Here is a 23,814-nt window from a genome sequence, read left to right as displayed (position 1 = left end):
CTCAGAACGGCCTCCGATCCGAGTCTGTCCCTCCTTATGCAAGGAGACCGAAGCTCGACACAGGACTTCAGCTGTGGTCTCAACGACGCCCTGGCAGAGTTGTAGCAAGACATTTTTCTCCATCCCCCCACCCCCCCCTTGCAATAGAGGCCATCACCCCATTCGCCTTCCTAGTCACTTGCTGCACCTGCATACTAACTTTTTGCGTGTACAAGGACGCCCGGGTCCCTCCGTGGCAGCCGAGTTCTGCAGTCTCTCCCCATCTGATTAACCCACTGCTTTTCTATTCTGCCTGCCAAAGTGGGCAAGCTGACATTCTCAAAGCCGAATTTCTTTCCATGTACATAGACGCACACAAACATTCGCCGCCGGCTGGAGCTTGGCTGTACCTGCATTGCCACGGACGGCGTGGTGGTGCTGGTGAGGCCGCCGGCCACCGCCAGGCCGGACTGCGCCGCGGAGACGGTGATGACGGCCGGGTTGATCAGCTGGCTGGAGAAGGTGCCCACGGTGCCGGTGAGGCTGGCGGCTGAGCCGCCGACGCCAGCGGTCCCGCCGATGGAGCCGGTCACGGTGCCGAGCGTGGTCACGCCTGCAATGGTGCGAGCGCACAGAGAGAGAGGGAGAGAGAGAGAGCGGGAGAGAGTGTGAGCGGGGGAGAGAGAGAGAGAGCAGGGGTGAGAGAGAGAGAGCGAGCAGGGGGAGAGAGAGAGAGAGCAGGGGGAGAGAGAGAGAGAGAGCAGGGGGAGAGAGAGAGGGAGAGCAGGGGGAGAGAGAGAGAGAGAGAGCAGGGGTGAGAGAGAGAGAGAGAGCAGGGTGACAGAGAGAGAGAGAGAGAGAGAGAGAGAGCAGGGGTGAGAGAGAGAGAGGGAGAGAGAGAGCAGGGGTGAGAGAGAGAGAGAGAGAGAGAGAGAGCAGGGGTACAGAGAGAGAGAGAGAGAGAGCAGCGGGACAGAGAGAGAGAGAGAGCAGGGGGAGAGAGAGAGAGAGCGGGGGGAGAGAGAGAGAGAGAGCGGGGGAGAGAGAGAGAGAGCGGGGGAGAGAGAGAGAGAGCAGGGGGAGAGAGAGAGAGAGCAGGGGAAGAGAGAGAGAGAGCAGGGGGAGAGAGAGAGAAAGCAGGGGGACAGAAAGAGAGAGCAGGGGGAGAGAGAGAGAGAGCAGGGGGAGGGAGAGAGAGAGAGCAGGGGGACAGAGAGAGAGAGAGCAGGGGGACAGAGAGAGAGAGAGAGCAGGGGGAGAGAGAGAGAGAGAGAGAGAGAGCAGGGGGAGAGAGAGAGAGAGAGAGCAGGGGGAGAGAGAGAGAGAGAGAGCAGGGAGAGGGAGAGAGAGAGAGAGCAGGGGGGGAGAGAGAGAGAGAGCAGGGGGGGAGAGAGAGAGAGAGAGAGCAGGGGGAGAGAGAGAGAGCAGGGGGACAGAGAGAGAGAGAGCAGGGGGAGAGAGAGAGAGAGAGAGCAGGGGGAGGGAGAGAGAGAGAGCAGGGGGAGAGAGAGAGAGAGAGCAGGGGGAGAGAGAGAGAGAGAGCAGGGGGAGAGAGAGAGAGAGAGAGCAGGGGGAGAGAGAGAGAGAGAGCAGGGGGAGAGAGAGAGAGAGCAGGGGGAGAGAGAGAAAGAGAGAGAGCAGGGGGAGAGAGAAAGAGAGAGAGCAGGGGGAGAGAGAGAGAGAGCAGGGGGAGAGAGAGAGAGAAAGAGCAGGGGGAGAGAGAGCAGGGGGACAGAGAGCAGTGGCACAGAGAGCAGGGGCACAGAGAGCAGGGGGACAGAGAGCAGGGGGACAGAGAGCAGGGGGACAGAGAGCAGGGGGACAGAGAGCAGGGGGACAGAGAGCAGGGGGAGAGAGCAGGGGGAGAGAGCAGGGGAGAGAGCAGGGGGAGAGAGCAGGGGGAGAGAGCAGGGGGAGAGAGCAGGGGGAGAGAGCAGGGGGAGAGAGCAGGGGGGAGAGAGCAGGGGGGAGAGCAGGGGGAGGAGAGCAGGGGGAGGAGAGCAGGGGGAGAGAGCAGGGGGAGAGAGCAGGGGAGAGAGAGCAGGGGAGAGAGCAGGGGGAGAGAGCAGGGGGAGAGAGCAGGGGGAGAGAGCAGGGGGAGAGAGCAGGGGGAGAGAGCAGGGGGAGAGAGCAGGGGGAGAGAGCAGGGGGAGAGAGCAGGGGGAGAGAGCCGGGGAGAGAGCCGGGGAGAGAGCCGGGGAGAGAGCCGGGGAGAGAGCCGGGGAGAGAGCCGGGGAGAGAGCCGGGGAGAGAGCCGGGGAGAGAGCCGGGGAGAGAGAGGGAGAGAGCCGGGGAGAGAGAGGGAGAGAGCCGGGGAGAGAGAGGGAGAGAGCCGGGGAGAGAGAGGGAGAGAGCCGGGGTGAGAGAGGGAGAGAGCCGGGGTGAGAGGGAGAGAGCCGGGGTGAGAGGGAGAGAGCCGGGGTGAGAGGGAGAGAGCCGGGGTGAGAGGGAGAGAGCCGGGGTGAGAGGGAGAGAGCCGGGGTGGGAGGGAGAGAGCCGGGGTGGGAGGGAGAGAGCCGGGGTGGGAGGGAGGGAGAGCGCGGGGGTGGGAGGGAGGGAGAGCGCGGGGGTGGGAGGGAGAGAGCGGAGGTGGGAGGGAGAGAGCGGGGGTGGGAGGGAGGGAGAGCGCGGGGGTGGGAGGGAGGGAGAGCGCGGGGGTGGGAGGGCGCAGGGGGAGGGAGGGAGAGAGAGAAAGTGGGGGAGAGAGAGAGAGAGGGGTGGGGGGGATGGGAGAGAGCAAGAGAGAAAGGGTTAAACACAGCCAGGAGCCAGCGTGGAATAATCACATTGCATCCGCCACCCCCAACCCCACCCCACCCTGCCACATCCAGCCCAGGGAGCAAGTTACTGCAGCAACCCAGAGTGAAGGAAATATGTTAAGATGAGGTGTACGGGGTTATAGTAAGTTTGGATAAGGTAGACAAGGGAAAACCATCTCCATTGGCTGATGGTGCAAGGGGGGGGGGGTGCGAGGGCGCAAATTCTAGGTTGGGGGGGGGGGGGTGGGGTGCGGGGGAATGCGAGGAAGAGCTTGTTTTTTTCTCTTAAAAACACGAGTCATCACGTCCCCTAACTCGCTGCCCTCCGAAGCAGAGACAGCGAGCGGTTCCCAAAGGGAATTGGACAAGGAGGCAGGGATTCGGGGAGAGGGCTAACTGGGCTGCTCTACAGCGAGCCAGTATGGGCTCGATGGGACCAACGGCCTCCCGTGATGAGCCTTCGAGTCCAAAGCAGGCCATTCGGCCCCCTCAGGCCTTCACCCCACCCCATTAATATGATCACGGCTGAAATTGGGCTACAACTCCCACTTTCCCGCCCGCTCCCCCCTATCCCTCGATTCCCTGGGCAACCAAAAGTCCGTCTATCCCGGCCTTAAATGTCTTCAACCACGGCGCATCCACAACCCTCTGGGGGAGAGGGAATTCCAGAGATTCACAACACTTCGAGTGAAGAAATTTCTCCTCCTCTCAGTCCCAAATGATCGGCCCCTTATCCTGAGACTGTGCCCTGCCCCCCCAGCCCGCCGTCCCATCGTGTTTTAGATCCTCCCCCCCACCACCGAGCAGGGGAAACAATCTCTCCACGCCCACCCTGTCAAACCCCTTCAGAATCTCGTGCGTCTCAACACGATCGCCTCTCGTTCTGCTAAACTCCAGAGAACATCGGCCCAATTTACTCAGACTCTCGTCGTAGGACAACCCCCAACCCCCTCATCCCAGGGACCAATCGAGTGAACCTTCGCTGCACCCGCCTCCGATGCAAGAATATCCTTCCTTAAACATGGAGGCCAAAACTGTGCAAGAGTTATTCCGGACGTGGTCTCGCCAAAGCAGCGTATGGGTGCAAGCAAGGCTTCTTTCCCTTTACCAGTGAAGGCCAGCCTGTCGCGGAAGCCACGATCCAGAGGCTGCCCGCAGGCTCCAACCAAGGTTGCTTGGTCAGGTCAAGGGGGTAAGGCTTCCAAACTTAGGGGAAAGCTGAACGGGGTCCCGCTATCGGTGACTTGACGACGAGGGAACGACAGCGAAAAGGGAAAAAAACAAAGTAGGGCACCGGTGAGGCCACATCGCGAAACCGTGGCCTCCTTTCCCGTGGAAGGACGTCTTCGGCCTAGAGGGAGTGCAACCAAAATCCACGCGGGAGGAGGGAGGGGATTTGCCTTATGAGGAGAGGTCGAGTGGAATGGGCCAATTCCCCCTCGGAGCCGAGAAGAACAAGAGGTGATCTCATTGAAACGTATCAAATACCGAAGGAGGGGTCGGACAGGGTCGACACTGAGGGCAGTTCCCCCCCGCCCCTTCCGTCCATCCCCCCACACCAGCTGGAGAATCAAGAACACGGAAGGGGTTGTTGGGGGGGGGGGGGGGGGGGTCAGAGCCTCAGGATAAGGGGGTCAACCATTTTGGACTGAGACGAGGAGAAATTTCTTGACTCCGAGGGTTGGGAACCTTCGGGATTCTTGACCCCGGAGGACTCTCGGACGCTGGGCACACTCGAGAAGGGGGGAGGGAGAGGCTTTTGGACGCTGAGGGAAAGCGGAGCCGAGGTAGGTGTGTTCAGTCGAATGGCGGGGGGGGGGGGGGGGGGGGGGGAGGCCTTTAAACCCCCTCCCCGTCCCCGCCAACCCCCCCTCGCCCCCCACCTCCAACTCCCCCGACCCCCCGCCCCCCACCGACCGAGGCTCCAATCTCCGAACGTACCTGTGGTGCCTTTGACCACCAGCGTGGTGACGGCCGGCTTCACCGCCGAGACTGTCACCGGTGTCACCAGCCGCATGCCGCTGACAGGGACCGTCCGAAGGATGGTGCCGGGCTGCCCCGGGGCCCCTTTCAGTAACACCTGTCGGGGGAAAGGGGGACAAAGGGGGGGTGGTGGGGAGGGGGGAGAAAATAAAAAGCACTGGGTCAGCGGGGGCGCGGTAATCCCTGACCCCTCACCACCCCCACCACCCCCCCCACCCCAAAACGATAAAACCCGAGCAATAATCTAAACCGACGGGCTCAGCGGCGATCGATCTCACCCCCAACCCCCAACCCCTCCCCGCAGGGCCGTGGGTGCTCCGCACATTCAAGCTCCGTAATCCGTGTCGGATACTCTCAATCGCAGGCTCCGACTGAGGGGTCGGCAACCATCAGGCAAGGTTGGACAGGCCGGCAATCTTGTCTCTGCTAAAAAGGGGGAACGAGGCGGCAGGGAGGTTGGGGGGGTGGGGTTGGTGACCTGACAGAACAATACAGGCCCACGCAGCAGAGAGAGAGACAGAGACAGACAGGCCTGTGGGCCCGACCGGCCATTTGCGGGTCTTCGTGCTCCGCCATTCTCTCTCATTCTCCCCCAAACCCCCGTCTCCTGCCGCCGCACCCTCTCCATATCCTTCTACTCCCCCTCTCTCTGAGGTGTTTATCCAGCTTCCCCCCCCCACCCCCCCCCCCCGCCACTTCAACACTATTCACCTCAACCACTCCCACCGCGCCCCCATGGGTAGCCGGTTCCACGTTCTCCCCCCCGCCCCCCGCTCTTCGGGTAAATTGAGTCCCCAGCGCCTGGCAGATCGAATCGGTTGCCGGTAACAGGCAAGAGCGCGGGGCCCACGCTCGCCAAAGGCCAGGAACAAAACGCCGACTGTCAGAGGGGTGGGGGGGGGCGATTCCGCGACCGGACGGCACCCGCTGAACAACCCCAAGTGCGCCGCCGGCCGACCAGTTTAGGGCGATCGGTCGAGCCCGTGCCGTAGCTCGTTCACGCCTGCTAGAAGTGACGCACATTCATACGCCCGCTCTCTGCGAACAAAAGGAACGCGCTCGAGCCCTTGCGCCCTTTTTTGAATTACCCGGGAGCCAAAAGTTCCCCGTGGCCTCCCCAAGGGCAGCGCCTCAGCCGATCAGTGTCGGCTTGCCGGACCAATCAGCAGCCTTTGCTCCTGCAGTATAAATTGTTGTGGTGATCTTCTGAAATTTGGCATTCTTGCGTTTGCCCTGATGAACGCGAGACGGAAAGCTTTGGTCACATGCCTTTTTTTTCCCCACAATGAAGGAGTTTCTCCTGAGTTTCCTATTGGGCTTCTTGGTGACCGTCTTACACTGATGGCCTCCAGCTTTGCTCTTCTTCACGAATCTCTCTGTAGCTACTCTTAACAAATCCTTTCATCATTTCGAAGGCTCTATCAGGACATCCTAACCCTTTTGAAAGTTTCTTCAGCCTTGCCTGATAACCTATGACCTTGCTTTTCTGGTATCACCCTCGTGAAACTTGTTCCGCGCCCTCTCCAGTGCTGCAATATCCCTCCTATAACATAAAGGAGCAGAAGCGTGGGCAAGACTATAAAATCATGAGGGAGTTTAAGAGGGTAGACGTGAAGATATTTACACACATGAGCATGATCAAAACTAGGGGCCATCAATATAAGGCAGTCACTGTAAGTAACTCACCTCCTGACTCCCCAAAGCCTGTCCACCATCTACAAGGCATAAGTCAGGAGTGTGATGGAATACTCTCCACTTGCCTGGATGAGTGTAGCTCCAACAACACTCAAGAAGCTCGACACCATCCAGGACCAAGCAGCCTGGCTTGACTGTTTCTGGATGAGGTGTCATCCACTCCCTCCACCACCGACACACAGGGGCAGCAGTGTGTACCATCTACAAGACGCACTGCAGCAACTCGCCAAGGCTCCTTCGACAGCGCCGCCCAAACCCACCACCTCTACCATCTAGAAGGACAAGGGCAGCAGACGCATGGGGGAACACCACCACCTGCAAGTTTCCCTCCGAGCCTCTCAACATCCTGACTTGGAAATATATCGGCCGTTCCTTCACTGTCACCAGGTCAAAATCCTGGAACTCCCTCCTTAACAGCGCTGTAGATGTACCGGCAGTACATGGACTGCAGTGGCCCAAGAAGGCGGCTCACCACCAACATCGCAAGGGCAATTAGGGATGGGCAATAAGTGACTGAATATTTTTTTCAAATCCAATCGGAGACTGCGGGACAGACTTCTTTAAACAGAGAGCGGTGAGAATGCGGAACTCGCTCCCACAGGCAGTGGTCGAGGCGAATAGAGTTGATGCACTAAAGGTGACAGCGGGGGGAGGGGAAAGCTGGATAAACACACGAGGAAGGAATATGGGTTTAATGGGGAGATGGAGGATGGATGGGATTGTGGGACTAATTGAATAACTCTTCCAAAGGGACAGCACAGGCGCGATGGACTGAATGGCCTCCTCCTGTGCTGGGAGACTAAGGCAACTTAAGCTTCAATACTCTCCACCGGATCCATGCATCGCTCACCCTACCTGCGCGCGGCTCTTCCCGCTCATGTTAAATGCCCATCAGGCCACCCTTGGCCGAGCCTCTCTGCTCCACCTTTAACTCCACGTGCACTAACCTGTGTCAGCCCTTGCTGGCCTGTTCCTCCGCTGATCTTTGGCACGGCCGTGATGATCTTGGCGGGGCTGTTCGTCCCTGAGGTCATCACCTTGGTGGTGAATATGGTGATCGGAGATTTTATCCCAGTGTTGCTCGTGACTCCTAGGTTTAAAATGAACACGTCAAATAGCCCGTTTGGTAGCACAGAATTCGAGGGCTGATGAGCATGTCCCTTCGGCTGCTGAGGGCGAGCAGAGCTGTGGCCGTGCACCGCCAGCCCGCGCTTGCAAAGCTCAGAACACGAACATCTAATGGCAGACGCGCTTCTGCGATTGGACAACACTTGCTGAACAATCCCAAGTGCGCTAAGAAAAAAAACTCAGAACACGAATGTCTAACGGCAGACGTGATTCTGCGATTGGACAGCACTTGCTGAACAATCTCAAGTGCGCTAAGATTTGCACCAATAATCAACCGAAGGTTATCAGTCAGGCTCACTTACACTCGCTAGAAGGTACATACGTTCAGAGGCAAGAGGCTTGCCCTCAGCAGGCAAAAGGAACACGTCCAAGCATTACGCCTTTTTCGGATCAAACAAAAGCCCGGGGCGGGGGGGTTCAACAGTTCCCAGGCGGATTCCCCATGGCAGCCCCCTTGGCCAATCCGAGTCAGTGTGCCAACCCATCAGCACCCTTTTCTCATGGAGTATAAACTGCTGTTCGCTATGAAATTTGGCATTCTTGCACCTGTCCTGAAGAGTATAAGATGAAAAGCTGCGATAGCTTGTCCCTTTTCTTCAGCAGAAGAATACCCACAGCAGAAACCAGGCAGGCAGCAGCCCCACCTCAACTTCCCCAATCTCTCATCCGTCAGGAAGGGACAGGATGGATCGTGGCTTCTCAGCCATCGGCAAGGACACTCCCTCCCTCCTACCCCCCACCCCCACCTTTCCACGTTAACTAGGATCCCCGTTAATGAAGACCCTTCCTCATCAGGTTTCAACCAGACCGCCTCGATAGGGAAAAAGTTTTTTAAAAGCCAAATGTTTTTCCGGACGGAGAGAGACCGGGAAACGCTTGTGTTAGGAGGGACCCAAGTATCCTTGTACAAGGGACCACAAAATTAACGCACAGACACAGCAGGTAATTGGGAGAGCAAATGATACGCCCACTTTTGTTACAAAGGGGTTGGAGTACAAGAGCGAAGGGGTCTTACTACAATCGGACGGGGCATTGGTGAGACTACGCCTGGAGTACTGAGTACAGCTTTGACCTTCTTACCTAAGGAAGGGTATACCTGCCCGAGCAGGTTCACTAAACCAATACCCGAGATGAGGAGACTGTCCTCTGAGGGGGGATCGAGTAGAATGGGCTGACATTCCCTATTTGATAGGGTAGATACCAAGAGGGTACTTCCACGCGTGGGAGAGACTAGAACCGGGGGACACAGTTTAAGGGAAAGAGGTCTACGACAGGGACGAGGAGAAATTTTATTCTCGTCAGTATGTAGAATCCTCTTCCCCGGACAGCAGTGGAGGCTGGCTCATCGAATATATTCGAGGCCGAGTTGGGCAGGTTTCTGATCAACAGGGGAGCCGACGGGGATGGGGGTGGGGGTGGGGGCGTGGGGAGGACCAGGACAGGCACGGAATACGCGGACTTGAGGCCACCACCAGATCGGCCACAGACCTGTCGAATGGCGGAGCAGGCTTGAGAGGCCGAATGGCCTCTTGCTGCTGCTCCCGAGTCCGACAGGGTTCAGGAGAACGAGCGGGTGTGGGGGGGGGGATCCCGTCGGAATGTGAAAGTCATCGGGGTCTGGACGGAGTCGACGCGTGAGGCTGTTTTCCCCTGGCCGGAGCGTGTGGAACACAGGGGCTTGGGGGGGGGGGCGGTCACAGTCTCAGAACGTAGGGTCGGCCATTTCAGACCGAGGAGGAGGGGGTCACAGTCTCAGAATGTAGGGTCGGCCATTTCAGACCGAGGAGGGTGGGGGTGGGGGGGGAGGAGGAGGGGAATTTCTTCGCTCGGAGGGTTGCCAATCTCTGGGGCTCTCGTAAAACCAGAGGAGCCGGGGAGCGTTCCGCATCGCTCCGCAGATCACTTCGCACACGGTCTGCACTCATAGATGGTGTCCCCCCCACCTCCGCCTGATGGAGGTCCCTCGGCTCATTTGTCCGCCAGTGGTGCTTCACCGGGGTGGGGGGACTCGAGATCCCCTCCCTCAGCACCGCACCTCAGCGTCAACCTCGGTTTCCTTCTTCTCTCCCAGAAGCGGAACTGGATTTTTTTTTTTAAAAACGCCCGTTCACGGGATGTGGGCGCAAGACCGGCATTTCTTGCCCGTCCCTAATTGTCCCTTGAACCGAGCGTCCGGCCCGGCCATTTCAGGGTGGGGGGGTGGGCGCAGTGAAGAGTCGACCGTGTTGCCGTGGGGTCTGGAGTCACGTGTAGGCCAGACCAGACCCGGGCAAGGACGACAGGCTTCCTTCTTAAAGGGACACCAATTAACTCTATGGGGTTTTTAACGACAACCGGTGATAGTTCCGCGGTCGCCATCACTGAGACTGGCTTTCCACTCCAGGTTTACTCGCTGAATTTAAATACCACCAGCGGCCCTGGTGGGATCTGAACCCGTGTCCCCCCCCACCCCCGGAGCCTGGGCCTCTGGATTGCTAGCCCAGTGACAATGCCACGAGGCCGCCATCTCCCGTAACTTGGAACCTCGTGATTCAGGGGCAAGCGTACTACCAACTGGGCCTCACCTCAGACAGGGGTCAGAGGGCTGCGGATGGTCAGATTGCACTGAAGACTGACAGTCGAGGGAGTTTGGAGGGTCAAGAGGAGTTTTGAAGGGCAAGGGAATGAAGAGATGGGGGGAAGGCATGGGAAGAGGAGTTGAGGTGGAAGTTTTTTTTTGAATGGTGGAGAAGAATCGAGGGGCCGAATGGTCTCCTCTGGCTCCTATTTCTTATGCTCCTACCAAGAAACCCCTGTTAATAGCAGGTTAATTATATTACAATACACAGGTGAAGGGCATTGTTTAAATAAGTACTTTTCCGTGCTCGGTGGACACCGCGGGGACTGGGGTGCTTTATTGACCCCTTTAATCACATTTTGGTTTAAAGTTTGTAAGTTTCCTTTAAACTTTGTTCTTGGTTTTACAGCTGACATGAAATAGGGGCTGTGCCTGATTTATCCTAATTTTGTTAATTTAGTTTAATTGTTTTAACTCATCAAGAGTTACAAATAGGGGTCATGGAGGCCTTTACAGGTGGGTGCTGCAGAGGCTGGAGTGCATTATCAGCCTCAGGAATGACATTTTGTTTTCGTTTCTTAAGTTCCCTTTAAATCCTTATCCTTCGTTACAGCTGGCCTTCAAGAGGCTGCCACTTAAGTTAATTCGATTAATTGTTCTGAGTTCATAGATAGAGTACGAATTGGGGACGCAGGGGCCTTCCACAACCACAGTGGGCGTCAGAGGGGCTGGAGTGCATCATCAGCCCAGGTAAGCCTTCCGTGCTCGGTGGGTACCGCGGGGACTGGGGTGTTTTGTTGACCCCTTTAATCACATTTTGATTTAAAGTTTGTAAGGTTCCTTTAAATTTTGTCCTTGGTTTTACAGCTGACCTGAATTAGGGGCTGTGCCTGATTTATCCCAATTTTGTTGATTTGGTTTAATTGGTTTCATTTAAAAGATTATCAGCCCAGGTAATAACATCTCAAATTTATTAAGTCTCCTCGAAAAATTCTGCATTTTGTTACAGTGGCCCTTTACTTTGTTCGTCAGTTTATATGTGCAATTTGGTTTTAAAAAGAGTACAAATAGGGGATGGTTGGGACACTGGGTGGGAGAGGAGAGCTATGAGGTTGAACAAAGTCACTAATCTCTGTGTCTTGGCTTTGGCTTCACCAACACGCTTGGATTTAATTAACTGCCACCCCACCCCCCATGTCTCGAACCCACTCCCCAAATCACCCTCGCCATTACCTGCCGTCCCCTGCTGAGCCATGAGTGCCGACACCGGGATGGTCTTGATGATGGTGGTCGTGCCAGGCTTGCTGGCGGCGTTGGGCGACATGCTGCTGATGCCAAGGATGGTGGGCTTGGACACGGCGGCTCCTCCCGCCTGCGTGGTGGTGATGATGGTGGTGGGCTTCCCGTCAGCCGACGTCACCAGCTTCAGGATGGTGGCCCCTGGGGGGAGGGGGCCTTTGGTCTGCGTTTTCCCCGCAGCCCGCCCACGGGAAACACAGGGTTAGTTCTGGCCGCGAACCAACAGACACAAAAGCAGCGGCGACGACCGCTCGGATTTAACGCGCAACGATCCTCCGCTTAGCAAGGACAAATAGCTCTGGACACATTAGGTTCAGCGAGTCACGCTCTCAACTCCGGGTCAGGGGCCGGTGGGGTTTAATCCCCACTCCAGGACCCCACGCTGCTTGTTCCGAGCCGACACTTCCAATGCAGTGCCGAGGGAGAGCCGCGTTGCCGGAGGTGCAGCCCCGAGGGCGTTCTGCACCGCCGAGGGGCCGGCATCGAGGGGGTGGCCACACTGTCGGGGGCTACTGCATTTCAGACAGGCTGTCACAAGCACAGACAGCCCTGTCTAGCCACCCAAGCGGGTGTAAGAGCTCCCACAGCCGCTCCCACAAAGTGGGAGTTCACCCTTATGTCCAGGGGCCTAGAATTTACCCCTCAACCGACAACGCTGCACAGAATCACAGAGTGCAGAAGAGGCCCTTCGGCCCATCGAGTCTGCACCGACACCTGAGAAACACCTGACCTACTTACCCTCGCCCCATTGACCAGCACTTGGCCCCATAGCCTTGAATGTTATGACGCTGCCAAGTGCTCATCCAGGTACTTTTTAAAGGATGTGAGGCTAACCCGCCTCCACCACCCTCCCAGGCAGCGCATTCCAGACCGTCACCACCCTCTGGGTAAAAAAGTTTCTCCTCACATCCCTCCCCCTAAACCTCCTGCCCCTCACCTTGAACTCATGCCCCCTCGTGACTAACCCTTCAACTAAGGGGGAACAGCTGCTCCCTTTCCACCCTGTCCATGCCCCTCATAATCTTGTACACCTCGATCAGGTCGCCCCTCAGTCTTCTCTGCTCCAACGAAAACAACCCAAGTCTATCCAACCTCTCTTCATAACTTAAATGTTTCAACCCCAGGCAACGTCCTGGTGAATCTCCTCTGAGCCCCCCTCCAGCGCGACCACATCCTCGTCAAATAGAAACGTAAGACGGGGCATGACGACGTTGTGGGCTCTTGCTGTGCGCAAATTCGCATTTCCGACAACAGAACAAAAAAGAAACCTCATTTTCATTGGCCGTGAAGTGCTCGAGGGTGCCCCGCGAGGGGCTGAAAGGCAAACGCTTTCTCTCTCTTCCACACACGGCTCAACGCCCTCCTTCCAAAACGCAGACGCGCATCGCACCCCGCACCCGCACCTGTATGTACTGCGTGACGGGGCTCGATGTCGCTTGACCAGTCACCATTCCCGACTGGACGGGTTTCGTCTGAACCAGCGACACCATCTTGCCCAGGCTGGAGATCTGGAGGAGCGGCGGAGAGGGAGAGAAACAAAAACACACGATTAGCAGAGGGGAGACCGTGCAGGGGAATGCTAGGATTTCACCAGTCCATCGGACAAAACACCCTTTGCGGGATGGGGGGACCTCACTGAAACTTCAAGCGGCATGTTAACGCCGCCTTCGCTTCAACTGTGAAGATCATCGAGCGGCAGCAATTCTCAATGGCATCGTGCGCGCGGCCGACTGCTGACATCATCGAAGATGGGCACCACCGCCAGGATTGACGGCGTCAAAAATGGCCACCGCCGGGAGTGCCAGTGTCAAAAATGGCCGCCGCTGGGAGTGACAGCATCAAAAATGGCCGCCGTCTGGCGTGCCGGTGTCAAAAATGGCCACCGCCAAGAGCGACAGTGTCAAAAATGGCTGCTGCCGGGAACAACAGCATCAAAAATGGCCGCCGCTGGGAGCGACAGTGTCAAAAAATGTCCGCCAACAGGAGCAACAGCATCAAAAATGGCCGCCGCCAGGAGTGCCAGCGTCAAAAATGGCCACCGCCGGGAGCGACAGCGTCAAAAATGGCCACCGCCAAGAGCGACAGCGTCAAAAATGGCCACCGCTGGGAGCGACAGCGTCAAAAATGGCCACTGCCGGGAGCGACAGCGTCAAAAATGGCCGCTGCCGGGAGCGACAGCGTCAAAAATGGTCGCTGCCGGAAGCGACAGCGTCAAAAATGGCCACTGCCAGGAGTGCCAGTGTTAGAAATGGCCACTGCTGGGAGTGACAGCGTCAAAAATGGCTGCTGCCTGGAGCGCCAATGTCAAAAATGGCTGCCATCAGGAGCGACAGGGTCAAAAATGGCTGCCACCAGGAGTGCCAGTGTCAAAAATGGCCACCATCAGGAGCGCCGGCCTCAAAAACGGACACATCGGCCAGGCAGAGACATCATCGGTACGCAGAGATAGTTGGAGTTTGTCCAACCTGGCGTTGTGTTTGGGGAGCTTCAATCAGGTGCTGAGGGCATGTTCGCTCGAAGCTTGGTTGAAACAGCTTGAGGAGGGGGGGCTGAATGATCATCTCCTGTGGGTGTGCAACAGGCTCAAGGAGGGGCTGAATCGGTCTCCTCCTGCTCGTGTGTCACGGGTTGGTTTGTGGGGCCTCACTATGCACTCGAGAACTGCCAGCCGCAGCAGCCTTTCCAATTCACGGTACAGAACACTTACAAGAGAAGAGACATGTCCAAGCCTTAATGATAAATCACTCATTCTGCCAAAGCTAAGAGACAGAGAATCAGATTTGGGGAGAGGGATGGGGGGAGGCAGACAGAGGGGAGGGGAGGACCAGGGAGGGGGAGAGAGAGAGCGAGAGCGAGCGTGAGTGGTGGTGGTGGGGCGGGGGGGGTGCCCAGAGAGGGGGAGAGAGCCGAGGCAGAGGGAGGGAAAGAGGGAGGGAGGGAAAGAGGGCCAAGGCAGATGGAGAGAGGGAGGGGAGGAGGGCCGAGGCAGAGGGAGGGAGGCCGAGGCAGAGGGAGGGAGGGAGGAAGGGGAGGAGGGCCGAGGCAGAGGGGAGGGGAAGAGGGTCGAGGCCTAGGGAGGGAGGGGAGGGGAAGAGGGTCGAGGCCTAGGGAGGGAGGGAGGGAGGGGAGGGGAAGAGGGTCGAGGCCTAGGGAGGGAGGGGAGGGGAAGAGGGTCGAGGCCTAGGGAGGGAGGGAGGGAGGGAGGGGAGGGGAAGAGGGTCGAGGCCTAGGGAGGGAGGGGAGGGGAAGAGGGTCGAGGCAGAGGGAGGGAGGGGAGGGGAAGAGGGTCGAGGCAGAGGGAGGGAGGGGAGGGGAAGAGGGTCGAGGCCTAGGGAGGGAGGGGAGGGGAAGAGGGTCGAGGCTTAGGGAGGGAGGGGAGGGGAGGGGGGCCGAGGCAGAAGGAGGGAGGTTGGGAGGGGAGGGGAGGGGGGCCGAGGCAGAGGGAGGGAGGGAGTGAGAGACAGAGACAAAAGCCAAGGAGGGTGATAGTTACCAGTGCACTTCCACCAGCCATAGAGATAGGGCTCTTCACCAGCGTGATGGTTTTAGTCACCCCTCCCACCACCGTGGTCACCACTTGTGCCTGCTGAGCCACAGTCACCGTGCCGGACTTGTGAACGGTTATGATCGGCCGCATGGGCGTTCCAGCCGTGCTCGAAGTCCCTACCTGAGCCGCTGCTGTCTTCAACATCCGCGTGGCTGGGTTGCTCACCTGGCGGAAGGGGAAGGAGTAAATGCGACATGTAAAGGTTAGCGTGCATGCACACACAGGCCTACACCACTCGCTGACGACTGTACGGCCTTCAGTGCCGTTCACGGCTCCCCAGGTACTGAAGCCCACGTGCAGCAAGGCCTGGCTAATATTCTGGTTTGGGCAGCTAAGTGGCAAGTAACATTGGCGCCACACCAGTGCCAGGCAATGACCACCTCCAACAAGAGAGAATCTAACCATCGCCCCCGTGACATTCAATGGCATCACCATCACTGAATCCCCCCACTCTCAACATCCTGGGGGTTACCGTTGACCAGAAACTGAACTGGGCCCAGCCATATAAACACTGTGGCTACAAGAGCAGCTCAGAGGCTGGGAATCCTGCGGAGAGTAACTCACCTCCTGACTCCCCCCAAAGCCTGTCCACCATCTACAAGGCACAAGTCAGGAGTGTGATGGGACACTCCCCACTTGCCTGGATGAGTTGCAGCTCCCACAACACTCAAGAAGCTCGACACCGTCCAGGACAAAGCAGCCCCCGCTTGATCGGCACCCCGTCCACAAACATTCACTCCCTCCACCACCGACGCACAGGGGCAGCAGTGTGTGTACCATCTACAAGATGCACTGCAGCAACTCGCCAAGGCTCCTTCAACAGCACCGCCCAAACCCACCACCTCTACCACCTAGAAGGACACAACCTCTACCACCTAGAAGGACGAGGGCAGCAGACACACGGGGAACCCCACCACCTGCAAGTTCCCCTCCGAGCCACTCACCATCCCGACTTGGAAACATATCGGCCGTTCCTTCACCGTCGCTGGGTCAAAACCCTGGAACTCCCTCCCTAACAGCGCGGTGGGCGTACCTACGCCACGCGGGGTGCACGAGTTCAGGGTGGCACCACCTTCTCGAGGGGGCAGTTAGGGATGGGCAATAAGTGCTGGGCCCGGCCAGCCCCCCGCGTCCCGAGCACGGTTTGGGAAGAGAGGCAGACGCCCCGGCCCACGCAGACAAACACAAAAGCCCGAGCCCGAGCCCGAGCGCTCTCTACGTACCATTATGGGAGAGGACGCCATCTTGACTGTCGCCGGCAGCGTGGAGCCTGGAGCAACGGCCACAGTCTTGACCATCGTCGAGCCTGGGACGCCGAGCACGGTGGAGATGGTGGTGGTGGTGGCGGCGGTGGGCGAGATCTTCTGCGTGGCCGCCGCAGCCGCCGCCAGCGCCGCCATCCCACTCATCTGCGTGTTGCCGCCCATCGCCTGCGCCGGTGGGGGGGGGGGGTCCGAGAAGGAAGGAGAGAGAGAGAGAGAGAGGGTGAATTCGGGGGAAATGCGCATCCCACGCCCAGGTTGAGAGGCAAGCGAGCGAGCGAGCGCCAACGCCAGCTGGAGAGTCTGGCCAGCGCCACTGGGCGCAGGCGGACCTCCATTAACCGCCCCCAGCCAGGACCTCCGCGGCAAGGCTCGCCGACGAGAGGAGGCAGGGACCGCCGGCCGGCTCCTGACCCACGCTTCAGCCGAAGGGCGCCGATCACGCCTCTACCTGAGGCCGGTGCTGCTGCGCGTCCAGGGCCGAGGTGGAGAGCAGTTTGGGGGGAGGGGTGGGGAAACTTTCTTTCACCCAGAGGGTGGTGGCGGGGAGGGGGTCAGGAACTCACTGCCTTGGAAGGTTGGCAGAGGAGGAAATCCTCATCTTCAAATAAGCATCCGAAGCACCGTTACCTACTGGGCTGCGGACTCCACTGGATAAAAGCAGGAGGAGGCCATTCAGCTCATCGAGCCTGCTAACACCCCCCAACCCCCCAGTCAATAAGATCGCGGCTCATCTGACTGTGGCCTCAACTCCACTTTCCTCTCTGCTCCCCCACCGCCACCCCCCCCCCCCCACAAACAACTTCCCGATAACCCTCGACTCCCTCGTCGATCAGATACCTGTCTCCCCCGGCCTTAAATATATTCAGTGACCCGACCCCCGCCGCTCTCGGTGGGGGAGGGAATTCTACAGACTGACCACCCTCTGAGGGAAGAAATTCCCCCTCGTCTCTGTCTTCGATGGGAGACCCCTCATTCTGAAACTGTGCCCCCCCCTCCCCTCGTTCTAGAATCCCCCCCATGAGGGAGGGAAACATCGCCTCAGCATCCATCCTGTCAAACCCCCCCCTCCCCTCAGAATCTGACATGTTTCAATAAGATCACCTCTCGTTTTTCTAAACTCCAATGGGTAGAGACCCCAACCTGCTCGAACTTTCCCCATCAGACAAACCCCCTTCGTCCCAGGAATCAGCCGAGTGAACCTCCTCTGAATGGCTTCCGACGCGAGTCTGTCCCTCCTTAAGTAAGGAGACCAGAACTTGTCCACAGAGCCCCAGGAGCGGCCTCACCAACGCCCTGTCCGGTTGTAGCAAGGATTCCCCACTTTTATACCCCGTCCCCTCTTTTTCTGGAGGGCACACGAAGGAGGGTCCGGAGAGTTCAGCTCCTGTTAAATTACCAATGGGTGAGAAGCCCCACAAGAGGTTCCAAAGGGGGGCCCGCGCTGTAGAGCAGATCTCCGACGCACGCCGAGAAAAATTAGCTGGAGCCGGGGCAGAGGCACCGGAAAGTCGAGGCAAAAAGAAAAACAAAAAAACCCCCCCCCCCACTTACCATGCCTTGGGTGCCCTGGGCTGGCACCACCATGCGGACCCCGGTGGGCAACGACGTCACGGTGCCTGGAACCTTCCCTTGGGTCCCCGTCTGCCGCACGGCGATGAGGGAGGTCCCGCTCGACAGGACTGTGGACGCCTGAGGCGAGGCCACCCGCAGGACTGCCGTTGTGCCTGCGATGCAAATAAAGGTAGGGGGGGTGGTGAGGATGCCGGATCACTCGGTTTCAAGGGGGTGGGGGGGTGGGGTGATGGGTTCGGGGAAAAGACAATGTGGGGGGAAGGGGCGGGAGAGGTCGGTTCTCAAGATCGCCGTCCCCCCCCCGACGCCAGTGCACCCTCCATCACCGTCCCCCCGACGCCAGCGCACCCTCCGTCACCATCCCCACGGACGCCAGCGCACCCTCCGTTACCGTCCCCACGGACGCCAGCGCACCCTCCATCGCTGTCCCCTGACGCCAGCGCACCCTCCATTACCGTCCCCCCAACGCCAGCGCACCCTCCATTACCGTCCCCCCCGACGCCAGTGCACCCTCCATTACCGTCCCCCCAACACCAGCGCACCCTCCATTACCGTCCCCCCAACGCCAGCGCACCCTCCATTACTGTCCCCCCGGCGCCAGCGCACCCTCCATCGCTGTCCCCGACGCCAGCGCACCCTCCATCACCGTCCCCCCGACGCCAGCGCACCCTCCATTACCGTCTCCCCAACGCCAGCGCACCCTCCATCACCGTCCCCCAACGCCAGCACACCCTCCATTACCGTTCCCCGACGCCAGCGCACCCTCCATTACCGTCCCGACGCCAGCGCATCCTCCATTACCGTCCCCCGACGCCAACGCACCCTCCATTACCGTCCCCCGACGCCAGCGCGCCCTCCATTACCTTCCCCCGACGCCAGCGCACCCTCCATTACCGTCCCCCGACGCCAGCACACCCTCCATTACCGTCCCCCGACGCCAGCGCACCCTCCATTACCGTCCCCCGACGCCAGCGCGCCCTCCATTACTGTTCCCCCTACACCAGCAGCCCCATCAATTACTGTCCCCCTACACCGACGGCCCCTCCATTACTGTTCTCCCCCCCGCCCCCCAATACCAGCGGCCCCGACGCCACCACCACGTACCTGCGGCCGTCGACCGCGCGCACTCACCTGGGCCTCGGACTCCGGTGGCACTGCCCAGCAGGGTCTGCGGAGACGGCAGGGCGGCCGCGACCGGTGACGTGCAGGGGACGGCCGCCCCCGGCTGCGGCAGGAGCGAGACGCCCACCTGCTGGGGCGAGGGGGCGGCCGAGGCGGGGGCCGGGCTCTTGGGCTGGCCGGCGGGCACGGAAGGCAGCGGGTGGGCGGCGGGCGAGGCGGCGGGGATGTCGTACTTCTGGAGCTGCAGCAGGTAGGAATCGGCGGTGGGCACAGCCCCCCAGCTCACCTCCAGCGAGTTGGTATTGGCTCGGACCAGCTGCACCCTCGAAGGAGCCGGCGGCCTCTCTGCAAGAACAACAGCCACAAGTCAGCTTCGCCATTCAAGAGGAGCTCGGCCGAACCTCTCCCTCAATGTTACTTTCCTGCTCTAGCCTGAGATTCTTGAGTCTCTCGACCGCCATCGCGAGTGTATTCGAAGACTGACCTTCCACTGACTCGAGAATGACGAAGATTCGCAACACTCGGAGTGAAGAAAGTTCTCCTCATCTCAGTGGAAAATGGCCTGACCCATTATCCTGTACCGTGACCAACCAGCCCCCGCCCCCCCACCCCCCCTAGTGTTTTAGACTCTCCAGCCAGGGATGGAGTGGGGGAAAACAGTCAGAGAGAGCAGGGGCACGAGAGAGAGAGAGAGCGAAAGAGAGAGAGATGCATGTGCGCAGGGGGTGCCAGAGAGAGAGCGGGGATGCCAGAGAAAGAGAGAGAGAGAGAGAGCGAGCAGGGGCGCCACAGAGAGAGAGAGAGAGAACGCGCGCGCGGGGGCACCAGAAAAAGAGAGAGAGAGTGCCAGAGTGAGACAGAGAGTGCACGAGAGAGAGCGAGCGCAAGAGAACAGGGGCGCCAGAGAGAGAGAGAGCGGGGGCGCCAGAGAGAGAGAGAGAGAGAGAGAGAGAGAGAGAGAGAAAGCGGGGGCGCCAGAGAGAGAGAGAGCGAGCGAGAGAGAGCGGGGGCGCCAGAGAGAGAGAGAGCGGGGCGCCAGAGAAAGAGAGCGAGAGCGGGGGTGCCAGAGAGAGAGGGGGGTGGGAGAGAGAGAGAGGAGTGCAATTGTGAGTGAGAGGAAAAGAGAGAGAGAGAAAGAGAGAGAGCAGGAAGGGATTCTGCTTCTACCTACCTGTCTCCAGGTACCACAGGTCCTTGCAGCACACCTGGTTGTTCCAGGCTTTGCGATACCCATCCCTCCCGCTCCAGATGTAGAGACGGGAGTTGACGGCCACTGAGCAGTGGCCGGCCCGAGCTCGGGGGAGGTTGTCCTCCTGCGCGTCCATGATGACGGGCTCCCAGGTCATCGTGTCTGTTGGGTGCGGGGGCGGTGAAAGGAAGGCGAGAGTGTATTTTACAAATAATATTCATAAAAAGATGCTGGAAACACTCAGAGGCACTAGCAGCATCTGGGGAGAGGGGAGAGGGGGGGGAGAGAGGGAGGGGGAGGGGCAGGAAGAGGGAGGGGGAGAGGGAGAGGGGGAGAGGGGGAGAGGGGGAGAGGGGGAGAGGGGGAGAGGGGGAGGGGGAGGGGGAGAGGGGGAGAGGGGGAGGGGGAGGGGGAGAGGGGGAGGGGGAGAGGGGGAGGGGGAGGAGGGGGAGGGGGGGGAGGGAGGGAGAGGGAGAGGGAGAGGGAGAGGGAGAGGGGGAGAGGGGGAGGGGGGGGAGGGGGGAGAGGGGGAGGGGGGGAGGGGGGGAGGGGGGAGGGGGAGGGGGAGGGGGAGGGGGGAGGGAGAGATGGGGAGGGGGAGGGAGAGATGGGGAGGGGGAGGAGAGATGGGGAGGGGGAGGGAGAGATGGGGAGGGGGAGGGAGAGAGGGTGGGGGAGAGAGGGTGGGGAGAGAGGGTGGGGGAGAGAGGGTGGGGGAGAGAGGGTGGGGGAGAGAGGGTGGGGGAGAGAGGGTGGGGAGAGAGGGTGGGGGAGAGAGGGTGGGGGAGAGAGGGTGGGGGAGAGAGGGTGGGGGAGAGAGGGTGGGGGAGAGAGGGTGGGGGAGAGAGGGTGGGGGAGAGAGGGTGGGGGAGAGAGGGTGGGGGAGAGAGGGTGGGGGAGAGAGGGTGGGGGAGAGAGGGTGGGGGAGAGAGGGTGGGGGAGAGAGGGTGGGGGAGAGAGGGTGGGGGAGAGAGGGTGGGGGAGAGAGGGTGAGAGACAGAGGGTGAGGGAGAGAGGGTGAGGGAGAGATGGTGAGGGAGAGAGGGTGAGGGAGAGAGGGTGAGGGAGAGAGGGTGAGGGAGAGAGGGTGAGGGAGAGAGGGTGAGGGAGAGAGGGTGAGGGAGAGAGGGTGAGGGAGAGAGGGAGGGGGGGGAGGGAGGGAGGGGGAGGGAGAGAGGGGGAGGGAGGGAGGGGGAGGGAGGGAGGGAAAGAGAACAAAAGAGGCAGAGAGAGAGAGAGAGAAAGAAAAAGAGGCAGCTGTACGTACCCAGGTTCAGACAGGCCAGCGTGTTGGTACACTTCCATTCTTTCTCGTGCGTTGCCACCTTGACATCATCCATGACTAACGGGACCCAGCCTCCAAAAACGTACATTCTGCCATGGAGGAAACAGAATTCTATCGGATTTTACACCACAGAAGCAGACCACTTGGCCCATCTCGTTTGCGCCGGTGTTCATGCTCCACATGAGCTCCTCCCACCCCCTTCCCCCACACCCCCCAACCCCTCATCTCTTTCCCCCATCCCCATATCCTTCTATTAATTTCTCCCTCACGTGTTGACCCAGCCTCTCCCCCACCACCGCCTCAAACACATCGACACGATTCACCTCTGCCACTCCCCGTGGGAGTGAGTTCCACATTCTCACCACTCTCTGCGCAAGGTAAGTCACTCTTGGATCGAAGAGGAAAGCCCTCGCCAGGAGCGAAAAGCGCCAACGCAGGGCTCAAGATGAAGCTCTGAAATCCCTCCTCTCCCCATCACCACCCCCCAACGCCCCTACCTCCTACCCCTTTCAGGTCCTGATGCTTTGGCTATCTGCTGCTCTGTGTATACAATGACTGAGCACTATCGAAAGGCAACTTTGATCAAAGGGAGGCAGGGTGGTTAAAGGTACGTTATTTATATAGTTAAAATAAATGGGGTGAAGGGCATTGCTTAATTAAGTGCTTTGAGCACGTATAAATAGGCGGCACAAACAGAGTCAGTTCCACAGCCAGCCGACACCACGGGGGGGGGGGGGGGGGGGGTGTGCGCGGCTGGAGTGCTTCCTCAGCACCCCCCCCGCCAAAGCGACATTTTAATTTCATTCGAAAAGTTTCCTTTCAAATTCTGTGTTTCTGTTACAATGCCCTTCAAAAGGCTAGCAATTTGTTTAATCAGCTTTTTAAAATTGCTTAATCTGTTTAATTTTTTTTTAATCAGTATACTCAGTATAGATAGGGGACAATAAACCAAGTCAGTCACACGACCTTGTGGGCACCGCAGGGGCTGGGCTGCATCGTCAGCCCCGGGAAAAACATTTTTAAGTTTTTAAGTTCCCTTTAAATTTTTGTCACAGTGCCCCTTTAAGGGGTGATTTTTGTCACAGTGTCCCTTTAAGGGGTGATTTCTGTCACAGTGCCCCTTTAAGGGGCTGTCAGTTTGTTAATCAGTTTATTTTTGGGCTTGAAAAGAGTATAAGTAGAAGACAGCCGGGACACTGGGCGGGAGGGAAGAGCTACGAGGCTGAACAAGGCAATAAACCCTCTGAGTGAAGAAAAAGCTCTGTATCCTGGCTTTAGCTTCACCAACCAGCTTGGAATTGATTGACAGAAGGGGCGGGGAGGATTCTGTAGCACAGGAAAAGTGGAGGACAAGGCTGTTCCATAACAGAGAGCCCAATGGTGAAGGATGGTACTGAGTCAATCTTAACTCAATCAAACATTTATTTGCAGAGCGAAAGGTTACAAGCATGCACCTCCTAACTCAATCGCCCACAGTTTCAGCAAGTGTCTCTCTCTCTCTCAAGTGAAACCTAAACCTGTACATAACTAAAAGCAGCTGGCATACAATTGACAAAGGCCATGAATGCCAACCCACCAGCATCGAAGAACACGAGGTGGCAATGGGAGCAGTGGGAAGGTGAAGGGGGCAGGGCCACAAGGAGGGTGGGAGCTGATTCTAAGGACCAAAAACTCTAGGCTTCAAGACCCACTGCCCGACAGCAAGCCGTCCACTTACTTGTTTTCAACAGTGGTGGCAGAGTGCAGACTGCGTGGAAGTGGGGAGACACCGTTCACGTTAGGTTTGTTCCAGGTTAGTGTATCTGAAAGACAGGAAATCAAGTCAAAAGGTCCCAGTCTCTGCAGCAGAACTGAAACATCTCGATCCTGTGGCTGCAACAGCCCCACCGACACCCCTCAGTGCAACGGGCGCTCCTCATCATTCGGACTCCTCGATGGCAACTACCAAGCCCATTAAAGAATCTCACAGCACAAAAGGAGGCCACTCAGCCCATCGCGCTAAAGTCATCGCGTTTGAAAGGGCTAGTTGGTTAGCCCCATTCCCTTGCTCTTTCCCCATAACACCACAGAGATATCCCGTTCAAATGTTCTGAAAGTTTCTCCTGAATCAACAGAGTAAAGCTCTCTCTCTACACCGTCCCCATCAAACACTCCCAGGACAGGTACAGTACGGGGTTAGATACAGAGTAAAGCTCCCTCTACACCGTCCCCATCAAACACTCCCAGGACAGGTACAGCACGGGGTTAGATACAGAGTAAAGCTCTCTCTCTACACTGTCCCCATCAAACACTCCCAGGACAGGTACAGCACGGGGTTAGATACAGAGTAAAGCTCTCTCTCTACACCGTCCCCATCAAACACTCCCAGGACAGGTACAGCACGGGGTTAGATACAGAGTAAAGCTTCCTCTACACCGTCCCCATCAAACACTCC

At 58.6% G+C, this 23,814-nt stretch overlaps 1 protein-coding gene across 4 annotated transcripts in view; it reads right to left on the bottom strand.

Annotated features, from left to right (window-relative positions):
• The window catches only part of hcfc1b (host cell factor C1b), a 124,102-nt gene that overhangs the window by 53,174 nt on the left and 47,114 nt on the right, over positions 1-23,814 (bottom strand). For all 4 annotated transcript variants that reach the window (XM_041179634.1, XM_041179633.1, XM_041179636.1 and 1 more), the window contains 12 exons: positions 23,098-23,182; positions 21,363-21,469; positions 20,078-20,257; positions 18,916-19,251; positions 17,764-17,936; positions 16,171-16,377; positions 14,894-15,112; positions 12,804-12,908; positions 11,335-11,563; positions 7,364-7,506; positions 4,680-4,818; positions 390-592 (listed from right to left, as the gene is read on the bottom strand). In XM_041179634.1, the coding sequence (XP_041035568.1) occupies positions 390-592; positions 4,680-4,818; positions 7,364-7,506; positions 11,335-11,563; positions 12,804-12,908; positions 14,894-15,112; positions 16,171-16,377; positions 17,764-17,936; positions 18,916-19,251; positions 20,078-20,257; positions 21,363-21,469; positions 23,098-23,182 (2,126 nt within the window). The remainder of the gene's footprint in view (positions 1-389; positions 593-4,679; positions 4,819-7,363; positions 7,507-11,334; positions 11,564-12,803; positions 12,909-14,893; positions 15,113-16,170; positions 16,378-17,763; positions 17,937-18,915; positions 19,252-20,077; positions 20,258-21,362; positions 21,470-23,097; positions 23,183-23,814) is intronic.

This window comes from Carcharodon carcharias, chromosome 35, assembly GCF_017639515.1.
Source record: "Carcharodon carcharias isolate sCarCar2 chromosome 35, sCarCar2.pri, whole genome shotgun sequence".
Classification (NCBI taxonomy): domain Eukaryota; kingdom Metazoa; phylum Chordata; class Chondrichthyes; order Lamniformes; family Lamnidae; genus Carcharodon; species Carcharodon carcharias.
The sequence above is the reverse complement of the archived record's forward strand: the minus strand, read 5'-3'. Positions and strand labels throughout refer to the sequence as shown.